Raw genomic sequence first — 21,668 nt, forward strand, 5'->3', positions numbered from 1 at the left:
GAAAACAGGCCCCTACTCTTCCTCTCCAAATGCGCCGCCGCAAAGCACACCCTAGATAACGCCTTGCCATACAGAAGAAAAAGAACAGATTGCTCCCCCCTCGCATGAACGCTGCGTCAGAAATATGCACCGCGCAAGTCTCGCTACGCCGACCCCGTACCCCTTTCTTTTTGTATTCCCGTTTCGGCGCCTTGTTGTACAGAAAATGTTACCCGTGTTGAATATATCGCTGTGTTGGATCACGAGAAAAAGTATTTGCTTTCCCGCAGTCGCTTCACCTCAAAGTCGCCCTGCAGAAGTGCGTACGTCAGTAACCTTACCACTTGGATGACGGCGATGGGACCACGCTCAAGTCATAAACTCACCTTCTTTGGGATGTCCGGAATGGTCAGCGGCAACCAGAGAGGCAGTGGGGTCTTTTTGGCCTTGGCTTGGGTGGGCTTCCTCGTCTCCAGCATGGAAGACTCGAAATGGCTCCCCTTCATCTCCTCCAGGAGCCGCTGCACCGTCTCCGCAGGTGCCGTAGATGAGGAAGGCTGGGCACCGAGTGCAGCCTCGTCCTCCTCGTCCACCATATCCTCGGAAACTTTGCAGGCCGTCGCATCGGCTTCGTCCTCGTGGATTTCGCCGATGCCAATGGCCTTGGTGTCTTCTTGGATGGCAAGGTCAACCTCGCAAGCAGACATGTCCTCGTACACGGACGCCGGCGTCACAATCTTCTTGGCCTCGTCGAGTTTGCCCGCCATGATGAGCGACTGCCGCTCGTACTCCATGAGCAACTCTTCCACGGGCGTGTGCCTCGAATTCTTGGCCTTTCGCATGTCCTTGATCTTTCTCGCCACCCGGCTATCCGGGTCAATGTGTGCGAGATAGACCGACCCCTTGTGGCGCGCCTTGAACTCGGTGGCCAGGCGGCCAATGACGTCTTCCTCGTGAATCTGGATAAAGGCTTCTCGCAAAACTTCATTCATGCTGTCGACATCGCCGGCATGTGTCCAGAACGAGTCGTGCACAGCGGCAAAATCAAGATTGCGCTCGTGGCATCGCAGAGCCGATAGCATCATATGGCTGGCGTCCAGGGAGTGGATAAAGTTTGGCGGAAATGCCTGCAGCTGCTTCCTGCTGTTGACTGGGTCCGTCTGATCTTCCATCGAGTACACCACGGCCTGGAGGCACGTCCTAATCTCCTTGGCGTTGCTTTTCCGGTATGGCTGTACAACGGGCATTCGCAGCGGCGTCGTCCACACGAGCGTGGATCGGAATTGTGGTGCCATGGCCTTAAACCCGCTGGCAGTATTCCTAGTCAAGCTCTTCTGGGTAGGATCCTTCTTCGTCGTCTCCTTATTGGGCTTCGGGGTTCCCTTAGCCTCTTTCTCAGGTGCGGCCGCGTGGGATTTGGCAATCTGCTCCAGCTGGAGGGGCGTTAGTGCTCTGCAAACCCGGCCTCCGACTGAGCCCAGCCAGTATTGAATGTCGTGGGCGCCTCGAAACATGGTGGCGAGGGCGTAGAAGATGTGCTTGGCAACGTAGATTGCCAGTCCCACGTTGTTGTGAAAGCCGTTGTCCTTGCCCAGGTTGGGATACAGGGCGTCGAGCTGCTTGCAGACCTGCAGCTTGGCTCCGGCAAATGTGACTCCGTAGACATTGGTCATGACGGTCTGCTTGACGACTTTGCGCGTGATCTTGCCCTGGAGGATCTTGCCCAGCGAAATATCCACTGCGGCGTCCTTGTCGATTGCCTGCTTCACGAGATCGGCCACGGCCGAGTACACGTCGGCCGGTCGGTCCCCGGGCTCCAGATTGACTTGCTTGGCACCCCAAGCATCGCCACCCAGGGCCGCGTAGTGTTGGAGACCATTACATGTGCCGTCTTGGTGGACGGGAAGCTGGGATACGTATCTGGTAGGGTCAGCAAGGTCAAGAGCCGCCTTGAGCTCGAAGCAGGCAGCGAGGCACTGCCAGGGCTCCTCGGCCTGCAGCCACCAACGGCTGCCCTTGAGCGGATTTGTTGCCGACGCGACAATGTTGGCAACGTTCTCGTTGGTAAATGCTTCTCGCTCATCGAAGCTCGATTTGTCGAGTCCATAAACGTTGGCCAGATGAATCTTGAGCCACCTCAGGCCCCGAACTCCCAGCTCCTTGCCCTTGGCGAACTTGAGAATGGCACGAGCATGATCGGCGCCCATATGATTCAGGTAGGTAGGCATGGGATACGCGCGGCCTCGGTAGTCGACGTTGTGCGGAAAGTAGATGGTGTGGTTCCTGAAGGCTCGCGCAACCTCGAGCTGCAGGTTCATGAAGCAGCGTTGAGAATGTAAACTGCTCCTCTTGTTCTCAACGGCCTTGACCGCGCGAATCCAGTTGTTACGAGCAAGCGGATCCGCCGACGAGTCTGGCTCGGCGGGCACCTTGAACTCGGGGCTCAGCGGCGGGAAGTTTGCGATTTCCTCGCCCGTATTCCAAGCCTCCATCATGACACCCAGCACGTCGTTGTTGACTTGCCACGCCGTCTTGCCGAGCACGTCCAGCCCCTTGAGGACCTGGTCCATGTCGCCGCACTGGACGGCGGCTTGGTTGTACAAGGTCTGCTCCGAATTTCCGGGTTTGACTCGGACAAGGCTCGTCTTGCTGTCCAGAAATCCGCCCTCGGTGAAGTTTTGCCACGGCTTGGGCTCCACGACCATGGGCAGATGCTTGGCAAGGAAGTCGCCGACAGGTTCCCGCAGAAACTTCTTGGACAACTGGGGGTTGAGAAAGACGAGGCCAACCCTTTTCCCCTTCCGAGGCTGTTGCAGATGCGTGAAAGCTGGCTGATATTGGGACACGATTTCCAGGTTGTCGTTGCGTATCGTCACCTTGATCTTGGCCGTCTCGAGTAGGACTTTCAGGAGGATAGCACCGACGTGGGCTCTGATTTGCACTGACCAGGGCTGTTGGGTCGACTCCTTCAAGGTGTGCTCCGCGCCACTCGGCTCGGCAATCAAGACGGTTTTTTCACTCGATGCGGAGCTTTCACGAGGGGTGGAATCCTCTGTCGGAGTGGAGGCAGTCGCCTTATTTTCAGCATCGGAGCCTGTTGCATGGCCAGTGAATTCGACTCTGCGCGTCCGTTGAGCCTTTTTGGCCTCCTCTTTCTGTTGAAGCTCTGTGTCCTCTTGTACGACCTTGGCAATGTTGGTGATGAGCCTGCTTACGACAACGCCTTTTTCGATGCCAAGCATGGCACTGAGGTTGACCGTGGTCAGAATTGTCACTGCAGCTAGCCGGGCTGGGTCAGCTTGTCGGAGCAGGGGTCCATAAAGACAGCGCTCCAAATCTTTTTCAGATTTGCTGGCCTTGTTCTCCGACATCTCGATCAGGGACTGCTCTTCTTGTAGACGGGCTTGCATGGCACTCATCCACGACGCCATGTACTGCGACAATGAGCCTTCTCCGCGAGATCCCGTCGCCGTGGTGACGCCTTTACGATGCAGGGTATCCATCTGCGCGCGCCACTTTGCAATGGCCGACGTGATGGAGTCGCGCTCCAGCAAGAGTTGGATTTCGCGGCGCTCAGACTCGGGGAGCTCGGATATGTCGGTGTCTTGCAAGGACGAGAGGATTTCGAGGTTATGCTTGAGGGTGTCGAGGCTCAGACCCTTTTGTGGTGTCGGCACCAGTTCGGAAATAGAATCGGCTCCCGGCAGGTCTGTCGGTTGATCGACCAAGTCACGGCCCACGGGTTCGCACTCCTTTCGCGCCTCAATGGCAGGACCTTCAAGCTCTGGCTCCTGGGAAAAGTTGTACGTGGGGCAAATGTCGGTAATGACGGCTAGGTCCCTATCACTAAGGATGTCGGCCATGTTGAGCACCAGGAGACCGGCCTCGTTAGGGGCCATGCCCATGTAGCGCTTGACCAAGCGGTGAAGCCTTGAGCCTCGCTCGGAGAGCAGAGAGGCCTTGAGCATGCAGGCGATGGTCTCGGCGGTATGGGGTAGTCCCTTGCTCCGTATCTGGAGTTCGTACCACTGGTGAAGCCCCTCGGCGCGTTGCCGGTCGGGGCTTGAGCTCAATTGCTTCAAGGATGCACGAAGGTACTGGTTGTTGAGCAGGGTCTGCTCTTCGATGGACAAAGTCCCGACAGCGTTCAGGCGCTTAAGCACAAGAGCTGCGCGGTCCAGCTTTCCCACGCGCAGGCACGCGTCAAACACGGGAAGCATGTCTTCGGTCTCCCCCGGAACGCCGAATACGTTTGTCTTGGTCGGGGGTCGCGGCGGGCCGGGCTCGGGGATGGTCAACGGCGAGGTCGGGTCGAAGGCTCTGAGGTCGTAGGATCTCGGAGGTTGGAACGGAGGCAGCGTTGAGCTGGTCAGGTTGTTGTATGGCAGAGTCTCGAGCTTGAAGTCGTCGACAGCCGTCGCCAGGCTTCTCTCCTGCAGCGAGCGACCATTTCCAGACTCAGGTCCATGCCGCCGCCAGGGGCGAAACAGGCCCGTCACGGCGTGGCGCCGCGCGGTCGAGGGGACCGTGGAGGAAAGCGCCGCATGTCTCGACGAAACCCAGGTCGACCTCGCGGCAGCCCCTCGATGTGCAAGCAGTCCGCTGCGAGTGTGTCGCGAGAGAATCATGGCGCGCTGTCCAGGATCGGACTGGACGAGGCGAACCGCTGCTGGGGCGTGCAGGAGACACAATCAACACATCTGGGTTTCTTTTGAATGAATGACCGAAGGAGAAGCGCCGATAAGCGAAAGAGAAACGGAGATAAAAACGCTGGCAGTCGGAAAGAAAAGGCGGATGGCAAATGTCGAGACAGCACTTATTCCATGAGACGGGTCTGAGCTCACCAAATTTTTTTCTTCAGAGCTCTCGCGCTCTCCTGGATTGGCCAAGGCTGTCACGTGGACCCTGCGTCAGGCATGTACCTACTGTGCTCCGTACGTGCGTACAAGTTACAAGCTGCTCCAGACCCACTGATGAAGTACTTTGTACCCCGGAAAAGAATCGAAAAGACCCTTCAGCTCGACTCAACCCTCACAGCTGCGGCTTCACAGCGCCTTCACAGCAACCCGCCGCCTCCAAAGCCCGCCAGCAACATGTCTTTGCGGCCGGCCGTCGCGGCTCTGGCGTGCTGCGGCTGCCGCAGCGCCGTCTTGAGAGCTGTGCTCGGCTCGACAGCACCAAGCGTCCGCAGCTTGGGTACCCAACGGCCACCGCAGCTTGCACGAAACTTTTCGACATCGCCCCGACGGCTCTTGTCCAGCCCCGGCAGCGAGGACGACTCATCACCTAGTACAGCTCTTCAAGACGAGGCCGAGAAACCAGACCAAGATGGCGCCGAGAAGCACTGGTTCCTCGAGGTAGAGCCTCCTCGCCACCCACCGAGCCAGCATGTCCCAACTCTTCCAAACCCCCCCCGCGATGCGCCTTCGCTGCTCGAGCCGATGATCAAATACGTCTACGAAGATATGGGGCTTGACGACCTCGCGCTCCTGGATCTGCGCGAACTAGACCCTCCAGCAGCCCTTGGCCGGAACCTGATCATGCTGTTTGGAACAGCCCGGAGCGAGCGCCACCTGCACATATCGTCTGGCCGATTTGTTCGATGGCTGCGGCGAAACTACAAAGTCAACGCCAAAGCAGACGGACTGATTGGGCCAGGCGAGCTCAAGACGAAGCTGCGCCGCCTGCGAAAACGGGCCAAGCTCATGGGTACCAACACCATGATTGTTCCGGGAGGCGACAATGGGCTCTCGACAGGCTGGGTCTGCGTCAATTTCTCCACGGGCGAGGGCGACCTCGGCGAGATGGCCAGCTTCGACGCAGGCGGGAGGTATTCCGGCTTTGGCGCGACACAGACCGGCACGACCATTGTAGTGCAGTGCATGACGGAGTCGAGGCGAGGCGAACTTGACCTGGAGATACTGTGGCGAGGCGTGCTGAGAAGATGCCTCGAGCGTAGCAGAAAGGTCAAGGGCGAGGCGACGGGTGACAAGGAAGAGCTCGAGGCGCTCGTATCATCCAAGATTCAGCTGGCTCCCGGCTCGCCGACTTCCCAGTGGCAGGCACTGCGGCAGGCCTCACAGCAGCAGAGATACTTTTCCACACTGGCACGACGTCTCCAGGCCCAGGCAGAGGCTCACACGGACGCCGCGGGCGTACAGCAAGGTCGGGCGGAAGCACCGGCGATGGAAACAGACACTACCCAGGATGGTTTCGTCAAGCTCCGTCGAGAGATTGACGTGCTGCACGCGAGAGCCTTGCCATTGAGCCAGCAAAGCTTCCAGGCCTTCATCGCCTTTGCGTTGCGGGTCAAGTCTCCAGCAACCGCATCGGAACGTTTGGCCCTCGTGGATGAGTTGCTTTTGACCGGGCAAGAACGAGGGCTGGCGATTGAGAGCGAGGACTTGCTCATCGACCTAATCGAATCGGCGGTGTCTTCGCCAGCCTACGACGCGGACATGGCGCGGGCGCAAAGGAACTTGGAGCTGCTCCTCGCAGAGAAGCGGTCTTCCATGCAGGAGAGCCAGGTGCTGCGGCTCATGAGCGCATACGCGCGGCGCGGCCACTGGGACCGTTTCTGGAACACGTTTCGCTCACCCGCTAGGTTCCTGGCGCCCCGATCCGCCGACGTCTACGAGCTCGCCTTTCGCCTGCTGGCCGAGACGCGGGATGCTAGGATGTGCAGAGAGGCCGTGAGCCGGATGTACATGGACATGCTGCGAGAAGAGCCGCCCGTGCTGCCTGTCGGGGCGCTATTCAAGTCGCTCAGGGCCTGCGTCTTGGTTGCGGACCCGAGCGCCGAAGAGATGATTTACAACCCGCCGTTGCCGGACAGCTTGTCGGTGGTCGAGAGGCGGGGAATTGAGCGCAATGAGTTTGTGCGGGTACTCAAGGACGCCGAAGGCCACCGCGCGGCCTGGGAGGCGGGCCAGAGAAGTCGGGTCCGAACAATGACGCCGCCGCGGGAGCAGCCGCGGGAGCAACCGTTTGAGACGGACGCCGATGCCAGCATACGCTTGGCCTTGTTGTCGGGACGACGCAGCGGCTGAGCTGGAGGCTCTCAATAAAGTACCGTTGGAGCACGCAACCATGCATCCTGGTCTGTAGGGCATACGTACTCTGTGTACGTGTTCATGGCATGTATGTACTGTATGACATCCATTTATGATGCCTATTAGGGAAAACACCGAAGGAGCCCAAAAAGGAGACGGTTTTTTTTAGTCTTCCAGTCATAGTCGGTGCGTTTTCTCGGCTCCTGCGCCCTTTGCTCCACCTCTGAGTGCCCTAGTCAGAGCCGACGGTTATTGTGCTTTTTTTATCTGCTGGGAGGAAGAGTTTCCCAATCTCTCCTGAGAGGAGAGAGAACAGAGAGGCGCCAGATAACTCACGCGGTTTTCATAGCTTCGCGGAGTAGCGGCGCGACCCGCTTCCGGCTCGCGGCCAGCTCGTCCTGGCACCACGCAAGCCTCAGCGTCTCGCCCTCGTGGCAGTCGAGCTCGCCGTCGCGCCAGGTGTGCAGACCGAGAGGCCGGCGCTGGGCGTCGGCGAAGCAGACGACTGCCGCCTTGCCGCGCGGGGAGCGGCCCCAGACGAGCAGGTGGCGCTGGAGGTGGCCGTGCGGGTGCGAGATGGTCATGAGGGCGGCGATGTCGAGGCGGCGCTCGTCGGCCCAGGCGGCGAGGGCGTCGAGCAGGGCCTGGGGCTTGCCGGCGGCCTTGTCGTCGACGAGGTAGGCGAGGCCCCGGACGATGGAGCTGACGCCGAGGACGAGGCCCGACTCGGGCCACTGCTTGTAGTCCTTGCGCAGGATGTCGCGGAAGGAGAGCTTGGAAATGTCCTCCTTGACGGCCGAGAGCTCGTCGAAGAAGGCTTGGCGCGAGTACGGCGGGCGGGCCAGCAGCTTGCCCTCGAGGTAGCCGACGGCGCGCCTGTCCTTGTCTTTGACCTTGTCCGCGGCGCCGAGGTTGGCCGTGTCGATGAGGATGGGCGCCAGGCCGAGCTTGGCCAGGCCGTCATCTCCCCAGGCAGCAGCGTCGTCGTCGTCTTGGCTTGTCAGGGCGTCCCATGCCTGGCGGGTCTCGTCGACGATCAGGCTCAAGCAGCTGCCGCAGGGCTCGATGACCCTCGGGGCCGCATCCCGAGGCACACTGCCCTCGTCGGCGTGATGGTCGACACAGCCCACCACGTGCGGGGCGAAGCGGGCGAGCGGACCCGTCAGGGCATTGTGGTCGACAAGCACCCAGCGCGTGTCGGCGGGCCGCAGCGGGTCGTCGTCGTGGTCGGCTGGCAGGTCGGAGAGGGTGATGAGGTCGGCGGGTTGCAGGCCGGCGTGGCCGAGGGCGGCTGTCAACTCGGGACGAAGACCGAGGTCGGCCCGGGGCAGGTTTGCCAGGGGCACATGCAGGGCGTTGTTGCTGCTGCTGCTGCGGGGAGGGGAGTGGGAGCGGAGATAGGCGTAGACGATGGCGCAGCAGACAGAGTCGAGATCTGGACGACGGTCCGGCGGCGTTTGGACATGCGCATCAGTCCAGTTCATAGCCTCCCGGCTCGTTGCCAGGCTGCACAATGCTGGAGCAGGACGGGGACCAACTGCTCACCGGCGGATTCGTTGCCGACGACAAAAGTCAAGGGCGAGGGCCGCTGGCTCGCGGGGGCGCGCAGTGCGGATCTGGCACTGGCGAGGAAGCTCTGGAGCGAGACGCGCGGGGGGGCAGACATGGTCGATGCTTGAATCAAGCAACGGAGCGAAGGCTCGACAGGCCCGGAGGAAATGCGGCCTTGGCAGGGTCGGCGCCCGGTCCGACCGCGGGCCAGCCTACCCTATACTCCATCGTTCACTCAGTCATCCGCAACCTCGCTAGTTGGACGGACATACACGTGCTCGAGCCCAGGGAAGACGGTCGGAATGTTGATACGGGGGAGCCAATCAAGTCGACAGCCATCTCTCTTGTCTGCCTCGCCCTCAGGCCACACCCAGCGTCTGGACTCAAAATAGGCCTCGCCGCTATACCCAGGCCCCAGGGAATAAGATATAGACGTTGCTTGGCGCTATCAACGCTATTAATAGGCTGTGGATGGCAGTTCGGCTGGGAAATCTTGTTCATGGGATAATATGCCGCACCGGGGCACAGCCATGTCAATCGATATCCGGGGCCTGCGCCTGTTTCCCGTGCGGAATCATCATGTTGCTCGGTGACATACAAGCGTTGGATACTGGACGGGTTGCCCTGTTTCATGGGGCACCTCCTTGGCTCCTCCTCCAAGTCTGCTCGAGCCTATGCATGAACCTACCGGTGCATCGTGTTCAGCTGAAGAATTGTGCCGCCATGAATAATCACATGAATAATTGCCTGCCTGTTGAGCAGCGTCTGGAACGGGCTATTCTCCATTGGGAGCACTCCGCGAATGGAGCATGTAGGTAGGGCTACGCGTCTTATCGGGTGAAATATAGCGCCTGTTTTCGTTTCGGTCATGGAGTCGGTAGGTTACGTACTATCGAATAGATGTTGCAGTGGTATGCGGCCATGCAGCCAGGCCCAGGTCATTGGATGTCGACCGCAGGATGGCATGGCTACCAGTCGAGCTACTTGGATAAAGTAGAAGCATACCTGTGTACTGTCCGTTTCTATATACGATACATGGGTACCTACTTACCTAGGTACCTAGGTAGGTAGGTTAGGTAGGCATGTAGCCATCGTCGGGCTCTTCTCAAGCCTGTACTGTACAGCACCACATTGCCGAGACGAGGTCGCCGCACTATCGCCGCCCAGGTCCCTGCACTGCCCCGTGGCCGCTGCCAGTACCCATGCCTGTTAGCGGTTGTTCACGTGACCAGCCCACCTGCCGGGCGTACCTTGCATGACGGTGAACCTTGTCGTCGAGAACCACCCTCGTCTCATCCAATCGCCTACGAGTCGCACCGCGAAGCCACATGGAAGCTTCCACGCCCCCCTCCCCACCCTTGAATCGGGCTCCCATACCGACCATCCGTTCTATCAGGCACCGAATACGGAGCCGCGCCGGTTAAAAATATCCCCATCCGTCCTCCTCTCCTCGCTCCGAGCCTCTCTTTGTTTCGTCCCTCGTCCCTCGTCCCTCTCGGCCAACCACCGTTTAAACTCCAGATAGAGCTTGAGCTTGCAAACTCTCCTTGCCGACACAACTGCGATTCCCCTTTCTCGCTCACCACTGCAGCTTCTTCTCTCCCCCCTCTCCCTCCGCCTTTCGCCGTCCCTACTCCCCCCCATCTTCGCGTCCGCCATAGCTTTCGTCGCTGCCTCGATCGCGACTCTCTCTCCCCTCTCGCAAATCCAGCCACCCCTCCCGATCCCGCCGCTTCCATCCCGCTCCCTCCGAGCAGCGACAGCGTCCGGTCCCAAGGCCGCAGCAGCACCGTCGAAATGCCCCTCCGCCTCGCCGTCCTCGAGTGCGACACCCCCCAGCCCCAGACGCGCGCCATCTACAACAGCTACACGGGCGTCTTCTCCGCCCTCTTCGCCGCCGCCGGCAAGCAGCTCGTCCCTCCGCAGGACCTCGACTCCCTCCTCTCCATCAGCGGCTACGACGTCGTCAACGAGCTGCACACATACCCTGCCCTCGACGACATCGACGCCGTCCTCATCACCGGCTCGCGCCACACCGCCTATGACGACGACCCCTGGATCAAGAACCTCGTCCGCTTCACACAAAAGGTCCTCGACAGCGGCCGCGTCCGCGTTGTCGGCATCTGCTTCGGCCACCAGATTGTCGGTCGCGCCCTCGGTGCCCCGCTCAAGCAGAGCTCCAATGGCTGGGAGGTGGCCGTCACCGACGTCGACCTGACGGACAAGGGCAAGGAGATTTTCCAACTCGACAAGATGGTGAGCCAGTCTCTCGACCCCCGTCGTCCTTGCCGCCTCGAGTGCTGACCTGACACCCCCCCGCAGCGAATCCAGCAGATGCACCGCGACATCGTCGCCCATCTCCCCGCCGACGCCATCCCCATCGGCTCCAACTCCTTCTGCTCGGTCCAGGGCATGTACTCCCCCGGCAGGTACCTCACCGTCCAGGGCCACCCCGAGTTCACAAACGAAATCATCTCCGAGATTCTCTTCAACCGCCACACCGTCGGTATCTTCACCGACGAGGTCTATACCGACGGCACCAGGCGCGCCCCCGCTCCCCACGATGGCGTCGCCATCGGCAAGGCGTTTTTGAATTTCATGAAGCAGGGATGACGGCGATACCTTTAAGCGATATGATGGGGTACATGCTCACCCTGACACTCGGCCATGGATAGACGGCGGCGAGCTGGCTCGGCTGCACCGGATGAGGACGAGGGTTTGGCGAACCCGGAGTCGGATTAGAAGAGACGCCTCCACAGGGCTTGGATCTCTAGATGCTGCTTTTCTCCCACATATCTTCTTTCGGGCTTATTTTTGGGATATCAACTTTTTTTCTTCGGCCCCTTCCCCTTCCCATTCTTGTGCCTTGTCCGCCCTGTCTTCTCGTGGGGTATTATATGATGGAATACGTACATGAATATAGTTCAAGTCTACCCACAGGGCCAGAAATTGACGCTGCTCTAGCCCCTTGGATATCACATTACAACGCCCACGGCCCTCCCATTCCTCTCCTCAATGTCGCGCGCTCGAGGCTCTCCGCTGACGCTTTTCTGATCCGTGACCATAGCCGCTCGCGAACCCTTTGCGCCACGCCCGAGGTCGTCGTCGTCCCACCCGTCAAGGCTCCCGAGGCGCACGTCCCACCACTCGCGCGGCTGGGCTCGACGCAGCATCCGACGCTCGGCGAGCTCTTCATCGCGGCGGAGCCTAGCCGCACGACTGTCGACGAGCATCTCGTCCCTGGTGCGCCCCGCGCCGCCCGACGGCTGGCCGTCAACAGTCGAGAGCACGGGCCAGCAGGGCATGCAGCTGCTGCTCCCGCTGCTCCCGGCGCCCCGTCCTTGGCGTCGTCGTCCGCCACCGCCGCTTCCGCTCCACCACCAGGAAGGGGCGCCGTTGCTGCTGGTGACGTGGCGCGGGTGGCGCCAGGGCTTTTCGAGGATGGAGAAGACGAGGGCGTCGGCGATGCCCTGGAGGCACAGGCTGGCGAGACTGGTCACGGCGAGGCCAAACGACGGCCGGTCCCATGACGCGCTGCCGGCGACATGCGACACAAAGGGGATCAGCCACACGACGATGTAGACGGCCGGGTAGATGAAGAGCTGGCGCAGCTGGCGGCGGATCTTGTCACGCATCTTGGCCATGCCGGGCGCCGCGCCGAGGGCTGCCGGCCGCTCCCCGACCCTCCTCGCCGACGAGTGTGGGCTGCAGGCGCCGCGGCGCAGCATGGTATGGAGGCGCGACGGCGGCGTCGGCGACGGCGTTTCCGTCGGCGGCCCTGGCATCTTGGCCGGCGCCGTCGCTAGCAGGGGGCGGCTCCACGAGCTGCGAGGCGCCGTCCTGCACGCCGGGTGTGTCCAGGGCCACCCCGACTTGCCGGGCATTGACTCCCCCGGGGGGTCAAAGGGGGTTGGTCGCGCGCTGAGCGGAGCCGGCTCCGCGGCCGTCTCGCGCCTCGCCGGGGTCGCTAGCTCCAGGTTGGACAGGGCGCCTCTCTTCTGCTGGTAGAGAGGGAACAAAGAGTCGGCGCCGGGCTGGACCGTCTGCCAGGCGGCGTTGTCGAGTGGCCCCGCAACGAGCGCCTTCTGGTCCTCCTGGTCGTGGGAGCCGCCGCGGTGGGCCATTGTGTGTCCATCGGCCGCCATGGATGCGGCGGGGAATCCCTCGCCTCTCTCCGCCTCGGCCGGGCCGGGGCGCTCGCATGGCGGCGGAGTCGGGGACAGGAGGCCGTGGCAGGCGATGGGGGGCGTGGGCGGAGCCGAGTCGACGACGCCGCCGTCGGACGCCGGCGGCTGCGGGGCCGGCAGTCTGTCCCCCTGACAAGCGGCGCCGAAGCGGTTCATGAGGACCTGGACATAGACATAAGTGGACACGTGGATGACGCAGATGGTGATGAGGATAAAGTATCGCGGGATCCAGCTGAGGGCGAGGCTGGCCCACCGCGGCTTCGACGGCAGGTGACAGTAGCGGCCCGAGTTTGTAAAGGCGGGCTTGTTGAGGAAAGCGAGCGAGCCGAGCAGCAGGGGCACGAGGAGGAAGAAGGCATAGGCGACGTGGCGGTAGGGGTAGAGGCCGCCGCGGCCGCGGAAGATGTACAGGGCCGTGTGCAGGGCGACGAGGACGACGGCCACGTCGCAGGCCTCGAAGCCGACGACGAGGAAGAAGCCGCTGGCCTGGCACGTGGCGGCCTCGGAGATGACGGGGCCGCGGACCAGCTCGATGGCGGGGAGGATGATGAAGACGATGGACTTGAGCGTGTCGCTCTGGATGAGGAGGATGATGAGGCTATAAGGGGAGGGGGGAGGCGGTGGTGGTCTCAAGGTTAGTATGGCCGGGCTGAAGAGAGTGTTGAACGAGGGAGAGAAAGAGGGCGGACTTGCTCATGACGGAAGCTTCTGCTCATGCGGACAAACCAAAAGGTGGCAAACATGGTGGACATGAGGCTGACGGAGCCCATGACGATAGACGTCAGCCTCAGCGCCAACAGCTGGTTGTCGGTGAAGCCATGCTCGCCATTGGCCTCGGCCGACGAAGCCCTGGCATGGAGCCATGGCGTGGAAGCCGACGACGACGAGGATAGGCCCAGGACGTCGCCGTCGTGCCCCAAGGGCATGGTGGGATCGACGCTCCCCGTCCTGACCGGGAGGCGAGGCGGACCAGACAGAGGCGGAAGAGGAGAAGGGAGAAAGGTGGGACAGATAGCTTCTCCCCGAGAGCGGGTTGGGAGGGAGAGAAAGAGAAAGGGGGGATGATAGGAGGGAAGAGAAGCGCGCGCTCTCTCCGCTATGGTGGATTAGTGAGAGCAGCAGGCGTCATGAGTATGGCCATGGGAGGTTTCGATATCAGCGTCTCTGGCGCGCGCGATGTCGTCTTTTTTTGCCCGTCTTCCCCCCACACGCCCTCTCTTCATCGTCTCCCTCTTTCGTTATCTTCTTGCTCTCCTCTTCTACCCGCCCACCCCCCAACAAGGGGGGCACCCAGTCTTTATCTTTTAGACTCGGCATCGCTCTTTACAACGCGCTCGCGCCAGATCCAGACTCTCGGGCGACGTTCAGGTAGGCAGGCAATAACCAGGCTCGTCATGGCAAAGGGGCGGGGCGTGGGGGCAACAGTCGCGACGACAGCCGGTTGGCTCGGCTGGCAGGCGGCTGCGAGATGGGATTCCCCGAGGCGGAAGGGCGAAGACCGTGGTCCCGGCGTCCAAGATTCAAGGCCTGACCGCCCAGGCATCTTTTTTCCCGCGCCGGTTCTTCTTCTTGTTGGTGCTTTCCTGTCCAAGCCACCCCGTTCTCCTCCTCGGTGTGCGGCGGTGGACAGAGAGGGAGAGGCCGGGGGGGAGGGGAAGGGGGAGATGATTTGGTGTTGGTTGGATTCTCCTGGATTAAGAGACCCTGTACTCGTCTTTCTCCCACCACACCCCCTGGACACGTATGTGTGTGTGCCTGGACTGAAGTGCGGCTTCAGGGGACCGGAAAGTCTGGCTGTAGTAGCTTCGACGACACATAAAAGCCGCGCCTCTCTCTCGTTCTTTTCATGTCGCCGCCTTGCCACGATCAACACGTCAGGCCCGCAAAACGCACTCATGCCCAGAGCAAAGGCCCGTGCACAAGACGATCCAAAGTGCCCATTGCTGGCCATGGCCGCTTCCCACGCGACATTTGCTCCCGCAGCGGCGAAAATGAGAGGCGGTCCATGGCCCCGTTGGCACGCCCGCGGATGACACAATCATGGCGAGCGGGGGGCGTGTGCTTGTCAACCAACACGAGCAACGTAGGGATTAGACGGAAAATGTCCATATTTAATTAAGAGAATTAAAAAACCAAATTATGGGGATGGGGAGTTGAGTGAATGAACAACCAAGGGGTGGAGGAAACCAGGGAAAAGGGGTCATTGAGCGGACGCCGTGGGAATAGCGCACAAACGGTGTAAAAGGCGGTAACAGAAGCAGACATGTTTGTGCGGTGGAAGAGAAGGATGAAAGACATTGAAGAACGCCGCCGGGTGGCGTGGCGTTTGGGTTGGCGGCCCGAGGCGTGGCTCCCGTTATGCTTCTTTTGCCTTTCTCACCTTTACTTTTTCCTTCTCTCCGTGTGAGCACATCGAAGGGCAGGTGAGATGAAGAGTGTAGGCCTCATGAGCTTGCTCCGCTGCTGTTGGTGCAGTTGTCTATGCGCTCGACCAAGGCCATCCCCGTGCCCTCTCTCTCTCACCTCCATCCTTGGCAGCATGGCAGCAGCATTGAAACAAACATAACAATAGACGGCGGAGTACTAGCTGCAGGGACTCTGAGATGCTCGACGCCGGCCAACATGAACGGCCTGCTCGCGCTAGCGGCGTCTACTCGATGGCTGTCCAACAGGGGGATGCGGTGGCCCCCTTCTTTCCCCTCACACTTCCTTTTTTTCTTGTGGTTTTGCAGCTTCGACGCTTGTGATGTTTCTTTTTCACTGTATTAAGCCCCCACGCAGTCTGTGTGGTTGCCTCTCTGCACCGTTGCCCGTTGCGTCTCGGCAGACGGCTGTTTCACCATTGCATCCAAAGGGTCGGCCGTAACTCGTGGGCTCTTGATTGCCTTCTCTGCGGCATCAGGCAAGGGCCCTTGTGTTTCTGTCCACTGCTCTCGACGTTGCCTCACCTACCCTGAACTATTGCTCGTTCCCAGAACTCAAAGAATGTTCTGCAGTGTGCGAGCGTGTGATGGCCGTAGCACTACATACGTAGCATGTGTGTGTGTCTAGAGCTTGTCTTGTCTAATGACTTGAAGACTGGTGACGGTTATGCGTGTTGATGAGCAGATTGTCAATCCCCAAACAAGGAGCGACCACTTGTTGCTATTGACGTGACTGGGCTGATTGTCAAGAAAAGACGAAGAGCGAGCAGCTAACGAATAACCAGTCGTTACGCGACTGGAAGACCTGACTCGGAGACGATGCCGAATCGTTGCTCCGTCATCAACGATGCCAGACTGAACATGAAGGGAAGTCCAGCTGTACAAAGTAGAGACAGCACTGATGCCCACTTAGTACACGTAGACTACCATTGAGTGCTTGCCATCAAACAGTCGGCTTACACTCGGACACCTCGTAAAATCACTAGCAACTTGACATAGGTCCAAGGCTGCCAATCCGAGCGCGCGAATCGTCAAAGTCGGCACGAGAAATGTCCAAGCTGCATAATCCTCGATCCTTGCCACTTGGCAGCACGTATCAAGGAAAAGAAGGTTCAGAAAGTAGAGAAAAATATGGGCGATAAGGCGAATGATAATGGGACTGCTCGACGGCGTGAAGCGCAGTTGCGCGGCAACATTGTTAACAGCCGGTGATCTCACAACCTCCGAGATGCACACGGTTGTCGCTGGGGCAAACTGGAGGTGCGACCACCTCTTTGGTTAACCCGATGGTTCTTCTGAGGCTCCGAACGTGAACAGCGAAGAGGGGTTGCTCCAGGCGCTGCAAAGGCCGAATGCATTTGGACTTGCGGCCACGGGCGTGCACCACCGAGTTTCCAAGCCACGGCACGCGTTCAAAGGGGTACGGAGAGAACGCACCAGAGAAGGCGGGCTGTTCTGCCGAGTCCTTGGGCTTTTCCTCCTCACTTTCGGGGCATCTCTTCCCGCCCCAACTCTCGAAGGCTCTCTTTCTGCTACACACGTGGCAACACAGGAACTCTTCTCTTCTCTCATACACACGCACGCACTCTCTTTTTAACACTTCCACGCCTCTCTTGCGCTTGTCCATCACTTAGCTCTTTCGCGCCTTTTTCTCTTCTTTCCTTGTCCCCGTCTCTCCTCTACCACCCCTCTCTCCCTCACTCTTCCTTTTCCCTCTTCTGCCTCTCTCTTCACACTCTATCTTCTCTTTCACTTCAAACTACCTCATCTCTTCCTCCTAGTTCTCCCCTTTTCCTCTCGCACGCGCAAAACGTGCAGTCCCGCGCTCACTCTCACTGCACATGAATCTCCATCTCTACCTACGTGTTGCTTCCTCGACACTCATATCCAGAATCTCCCTTCCTCACCCTCTCGCATGACGATTCTCAGCTTTCTTTCTCACTTCTCCTCACCTACTACACCAAGCACTGCTTGGGCTTGTTTAAAAGCCCTACACGCGGGTTGCCATTCTCTCACGTTTCGCCGCGGTTCCTGCTTTGTCGTCGACACTTCGCACCGGTCGCACCAATCCGGAAAACGACACAGAAATCCTCACTCTATTTCCTCCAATCACTCTGACAGGAACGGTTGTTGAAAGCAATTCCCAGACACGTGCAAGGTAAGAAAGTTCTGCCCCTTTTGACCATTCTTTGATCATTTACCGCGAACCCACCTTATACTTGCATCATTGATCAAAGTCAATAAAGCAACCGTCTTAACTCGAATCATTACTTTTCTTGCTAACGCTTGGATCTGACCTTTGAAAACGCAGGAATTGAGACGACGCGTTTTCCACCACCGATACCTCAGGCGACCGGCACTCTCTTTGGATTCGAGAGAATTCGTTTTTGCTTCATTTCCAGCATGGTCGATCGATCGTCCCCAGGCACGAATGTCGCATCCGCTCAGCCTGCAAACGAGCGTCGAGTCGATCAAGGGAACCTGCTCAATGAAAATAGAATCATGGCCTTCATAAAGGAGGAGTCAGAGGCTTGGGATGCTGTTCACAAATTGAACTTGAAGCTTGAGCAGCCAGGGCAAGAACGCATCAATTCCCAAAAAGAACAACCCCATGAGAAACATTCGGCGTCACTCAGGAGGGAGAATCGAAAAACTTTGGTCAGCTGCGCTGCTGCACGCTTTGCGCCAAGCACTTCGCTCAACGATGGTTCCTCCTCGACGGACCAAATGCCGCGACAAGGTCAAGAAGGCCAAGCCGAAGCCGCGGCGCCCTTGTCCGGCCACCGGCGCGAGGCAAAGGGCGCAATTAACCCTGCATGTGCGCCAAGCGAGAGCGAGAGTGATTCTGAAAAATCGGACTCGGACATTGAAGACTCTGAATACGAATGCTCTGACGAGGACGAACATGGGCGACCGAAGAAAGCCGCAGCGCAGGAGACGCAAGTTTCACCAAACAAAAAGCCTCGCAAACCTGTGGCCCTGAATGCAAGGGAGTTTGTTGCTCGACTCCAGGAAGCCGGTGACGAGCGCCGGGCAAGGGAGCAGAATAAGAAACGACCGGGGAGCTCGAACGCGTGGGTGGCCGTGAAGAGAGTGAGGACGAGCCATAGGGAGCAGACACTCGGAAATCTTGAGCGATTGCGCAAGGAAGCAGCAGAAGAGCATGGAGACTTGAACAGGGCCGTCGCACCCGTGATGCCTTCGTTCAAGGCAAACAACTTTCGGGATCAATGGGCCATGATCAAGCAAAGCATTCCGCATCAAACGGACAATCGACGCAAAAGCACGCAAAAAAAGGATCTCGAGGAAGCCTCAAAGCTCTTCGGATACCAAAAGGTCAAAGCCGTCGACGGAAAATGGCTTTACAAGAAAATGAAGACGGCTCTCTGGGACTACCAGATCACCGCGGCAGCGTGGATGATCAAGCGAGAACTAGACAGGCTCGAGCCAAACGGCGGTGTGCTAGCTGATGCAATGGGCATGGGCAAGACCCTGATGGCCCTGACCTGTGTGGCAGCGAATCCTCCCGAAGGAGACGACGTGACGATGTTTTCACGGACGACGCTGGTGGTGGTGCCCAATCAGTCCACCGCCCTGTACTGGCTGGAGGAGACGGAGAGACACTGCAGAGAGCCCTTGGGCAGCTATGTTTCCGTGTATAACTCGAAGGACCCCAAGCCGTTGGGCCACCTGAGGAGAATGAGACTTCTGTGAGAGCAACCTGCACCTGCTACTTCGTGCAGAACATAGGGGGAAACCATTCTAACCACTTGACAGCATCACGACCTATGGGGAGCTGATCAGGCAGTATCCAAGCGACAAGGTCATCAGCGAGCTGAAAGAGAAGTATGAAGGTAACGAATCATCCCTCGGAAGGGCTTTGGCCCAAAAAACGGGCTTTCTCTTCAAGCAAAAGTGGCACAGGGTGATTCTGGACGAAGCCCACGCGATCAAGAACATTGCGAGTCGAAGTAAGTCGGGCTTTTTGCAGACCCCTGGGAACGTCCATCAACTGACCATATGCTCTTTTCCTGAACAGCAACCAAGGTTTGTTGCGCGCTCCAGAGCAAACATCATTGGGCATTGAGCGGTACGCCACTGGCCAACTCAGCGGAAGGTAAAGACTCTGAGACTGGGCGCAACCGCCTTCAATGGTTGAGAATTGGCTGACTGACATGGATCAGAGTTCTACCCGTACCTCAAGTTCATACGTTGCCACTACACCGACTGTCCAGCCACCTTTAAGCGAAAGTATATGACGAATGTAAGTTATAGAGACTTAGCTTTTACTGGCTAGTATCAGCAGCTAACAGCTCCGACTTAGGGCAAAGCAAACGATGGGTTCGAGACGCTTGTTTCCATGATCATGTATCGTCGGTAAGTGCGGCCCACAGAGAATGATGAATGACGTTCTTTGCAGCTCACGTCTCGTGCAGGACTATGAACGACACATTCCTGGGCTACCGGATGATCGACCTGCCGAAGTCAAAGTCACGGGATATCTGGGTGCCTCTCTCGCGCGAGGAGGAGTTCATCCAAGAGTCAGTCGGCGCCCGTCTCTTGAGAGCATGCACCACACTTGATTGCACAATGTACTGACAGCTGTCTTCTTGCAGAACAATCGAACGCGAGTACGAAGAAAAGACTCGAAAGCTCGAGAAAGCCTTGAAACTCGTCAAGAATGCAGAAGCGATCGACAGGGCGGTCACAAGATTGAAACTCACAATGCTCACCAAGCTCCGCGAGGCGGCATCGCATGTTTTTAACCTCGAGAAGCTGCTTCGTGGCTCCATGGACATCGAGACCGTTCGGCGACTGAAGGCGGGATCGGGTGAAAACAGCCCAAAAAAGCCCGTCTTGGATCAGATCATGTCCAGCGATGACGGCAAGAAGTGCCTCGAAGGGTTCGAGACAGGAGTCGCTCGTCTTCGAGAGCTTCAAGAGCCCGTCTTCGGCGGGGAATTTGAATGGGGCGCGCTACTTGACAGGGTTCTGAACGAGCAGAAGGTGAAGGGCTTGACTTGCAGCCATTGCGAGGCCACTCCACCAGAACAGCCCGTTCGGTTCGACCCGGTACGTCCTGACTCTAAGAGGGGCTAATATTGAGCGGAACGAGGGCTTTGCTAATGGGTTTGCCAGTGTGGCCATTACTACTGCAAGCGTTGCTTTGCGGAGATCACAGCGTCCTTCTTTCTAGGAGGGCCAACGAGAGTGGTTTCGAATGTAAGCGGAGCCAGTTCTCGTCATGGAGTTGGTTTCTTGTGTTAAACACTGACGGCAGGCTCAGCAAGAAATGCAGTGTAGCCAGACTGGCTGCGGTCAGCGCGTGCGTGAGAGAACGCCTCTTGAGACCATCGGCTGCATTGGCTTCCAGTCTGTACGTGGCAAAGACAAGGCATGTCGAGAACCGGGCAGAGATAGCAACGGTGTTTCGGTTCCGCGAGACGCAAAAGATAATGGTCTTTTCCACGCGAGTGCCATCCTTCCTGAGTGCCCTCTCCCCCCAAGTGCGAAGCTTACAGCCACGATGGCCGTGATTTGCACTTGGCAGGGGGAATGCCCGGACGACAAGATTATCGGTACGTTGCTTGGCAAGACGGATTATCATAAGTTGTCGCTGACATGGACCTGAAATACAGTCTTTGTTCAGTTCATCATGACGGGCAAAGTGCTTGGGCGGATGCTCGAGGGTGCTGGCATTAGCTTCCTGTACTATACAGGCGCCTTGAGTCAACAGCAGAAGAACAAGGCGCTTGGAGATTTTGCCCAGGACCCGACCAAGAAGATTCTGGTAAGCCTCCCGTTGAAGTAATTTTCGATGCAGTTGCTGATGACTTGGTCGATGTAGATCTCCACGATGAGATGCGGCGGGCAGTCGCTCAACTTGACGTCAGCGAACCGGGTCATCATTGTCGATCCTTGGTGGAACACGACGGCAGAGAAGCAAGCCTTCGCCCGAGTTGTACGGATAGGGCAGAAAAAGGAGTCGCATTTGGTGCGCATCATGGCGTGCGAAAGCATCGACTCCCGAATCTCCGACTTGCAGATATCGAAGGACGTGGGTATAGACCACGCCTTGCAAGACGATGGCCATATCCCAGCCGTGTTGGGCGACGAAGAATTGGAAGAGCTCTTGAATCCTAAGTCTTCCGCCCGTGCTGCTAAGCAGAAGAGCAGCCAGGCCAAAGGCAAGAGCGCGAAGAACGCAGCCACCCGGCGTCGCTGATGAACGGTTTCCCGCCTTTCATTTCATTTCTTTTTTTAGGCCAGGCTGTGGATATGAGGGACGGCCGTGGGCAACGGAGAGCAGTGACGGGAAGCAACGAGGACGGGCGGACAACCCCTGAATGTTTATGGTCAAGGATGGGCGTCACGGGCCAGCGGGGGATCAAGTCCAACCTGAGCCAGGACATGTGCCGATCCCGAGGGGCACGCGGAGCTCGGAGGCTGCATGGGGTGGGAACAAAGAGGTGCCA

The 21,668-nt window shown here is 58.7% G+C and overlaps 6 protein-coding genes across 6 annotated transcripts; 3 read left to right on the forward strand and 3 right to left on the reverse strand.

Moving 5' to 3' along the window:
• Positions 1-239: 239 nt before the first annotated feature.
• On the reverse strand, positions 240-4,607 carry HRG_08218 (DNA-dependent RNA polymerase domain-containing protein; the record flags this gene model as incomplete). The annotated part of the gene is made up of 4 exons (XM_044866689.1): positions 240-290; positions 366-798; positions 880-4,412; positions 4,479-4,607. The coding sequence occupies 4 exons, from the start codon at positions 4,605-4,607 to the stop codon at positions 240-242; spliced, it is 4,146 nt and encodes a 1,381-aa protein (XP_044718578.1).
• A 465-nt stretch (positions 4,608-5,072) lies between these two features.
• On the forward strand, positions 5,073-7,028 carry HRG_08219 (ribosomal silencing factor during starvation domain-containing protein; the record flags this gene model as incomplete). Its single annotated transcript, XM_044866690.1, has 1 exon — positions 5,073-7,028. The coding sequence occupies one exon, from the start codon at positions 5,073-5,075 to the stop codon at positions 7,026-7,028; it is 1,956 nt and encodes a 651-aa protein (XP_044718579.1).
• Positions 7,029-7,363: 335 nt separating this feature from the next.
• HRG_08220 (DHHA2 domain-containing protein) lies at positions 7,364-8,697 on the reverse strand (the record flags this gene model as incomplete). The annotated part of the gene is made up of 2 exons (XM_044866691.1): positions 7,364-8,466; positions 8,577-8,697. The coding sequence occupies 2 exons, from the start codon at positions 8,695-8,697 to the stop codon at positions 7,364-7,366; spliced, it is 1,224 nt and encodes a 407-aa protein (XP_044718580.1).
• Positions 8,698-10,379: 1,682 nt separating this feature from the next.
• HRG_08221 (glutamine amidotransferase class-I domain-containing protein) lies at positions 10,380-11,195 on the forward strand (the record flags this gene model as incomplete). Its single annotated transcript, XM_044866692.1, has 2 exons — positions 10,380-10,838; positions 10,905-11,195. The coding sequence occupies 2 exons, from the start codon at positions 10,380-10,382 to the stop codon at positions 11,193-11,195; spliced, it is 750 nt and encodes a 249-aa protein (XP_044718581.1).
• Positions 11,196-11,557: 362 nt separating this feature from the next.
• HRG_08222 (G protein-coupled glucose receptor regulating gpa2 domain-containing protein) lies at positions 11,558-13,695 on the reverse strand (the record flags this gene model as incomplete). Its single annotated transcript, XM_044866693.1, has 2 exons — positions 11,558-13,367; positions 13,463-13,695. 2 exons carry the CDS (start codon positions 13,693-13,695, stop codon positions 11,558-11,560), a joined length of 2,043 nt encoding a protein of 680 aa, XP_044718582.1.
• Positions 13,696-18,387: 4,692 nt separating this feature from the next.
• HRG_08223 (type III restriction enzyme, res subunit domain-containing protein) lies at positions 18,388-21,418 on the forward strand (the record flags this gene model as incomplete). The annotated part of the gene is made up of 12 exons (XM_044866694.1): positions 18,388-18,902; positions 18,970-19,163; positions 19,232-19,309; positions 19,377-19,456; positions 19,517-19,569; positions 19,629-19,733; positions 19,809-20,265; positions 20,332-20,415; positions 20,474-20,569; positions 20,744-20,771; positions 20,832-20,983; positions 21,041-21,418. 12 exons carry the CDS (start codon positions 18,388-18,390, stop codon positions 21,416-21,418), a joined length of 2,220 nt encoding a protein of 739 aa, XP_044718583.1.
• Between the last annotated feature and the right edge of the window lie 250 nt (positions 21,419-21,668).

Source organism: Hirsutella rhossiliensis (genome assembly GCF_020360975.1).
Source record: "Hirsutella rhossiliensis strain HR02 chromosome Unknown scaffold00009, whole genome shotgun sequence".
Classification (NCBI taxonomy): Eukaryota; Fungi; Ascomycota; class Sordariomycetes; order Hypocreales; family Ophiocordycipitaceae; genus Hirsutella; species Hirsutella rhossiliensis.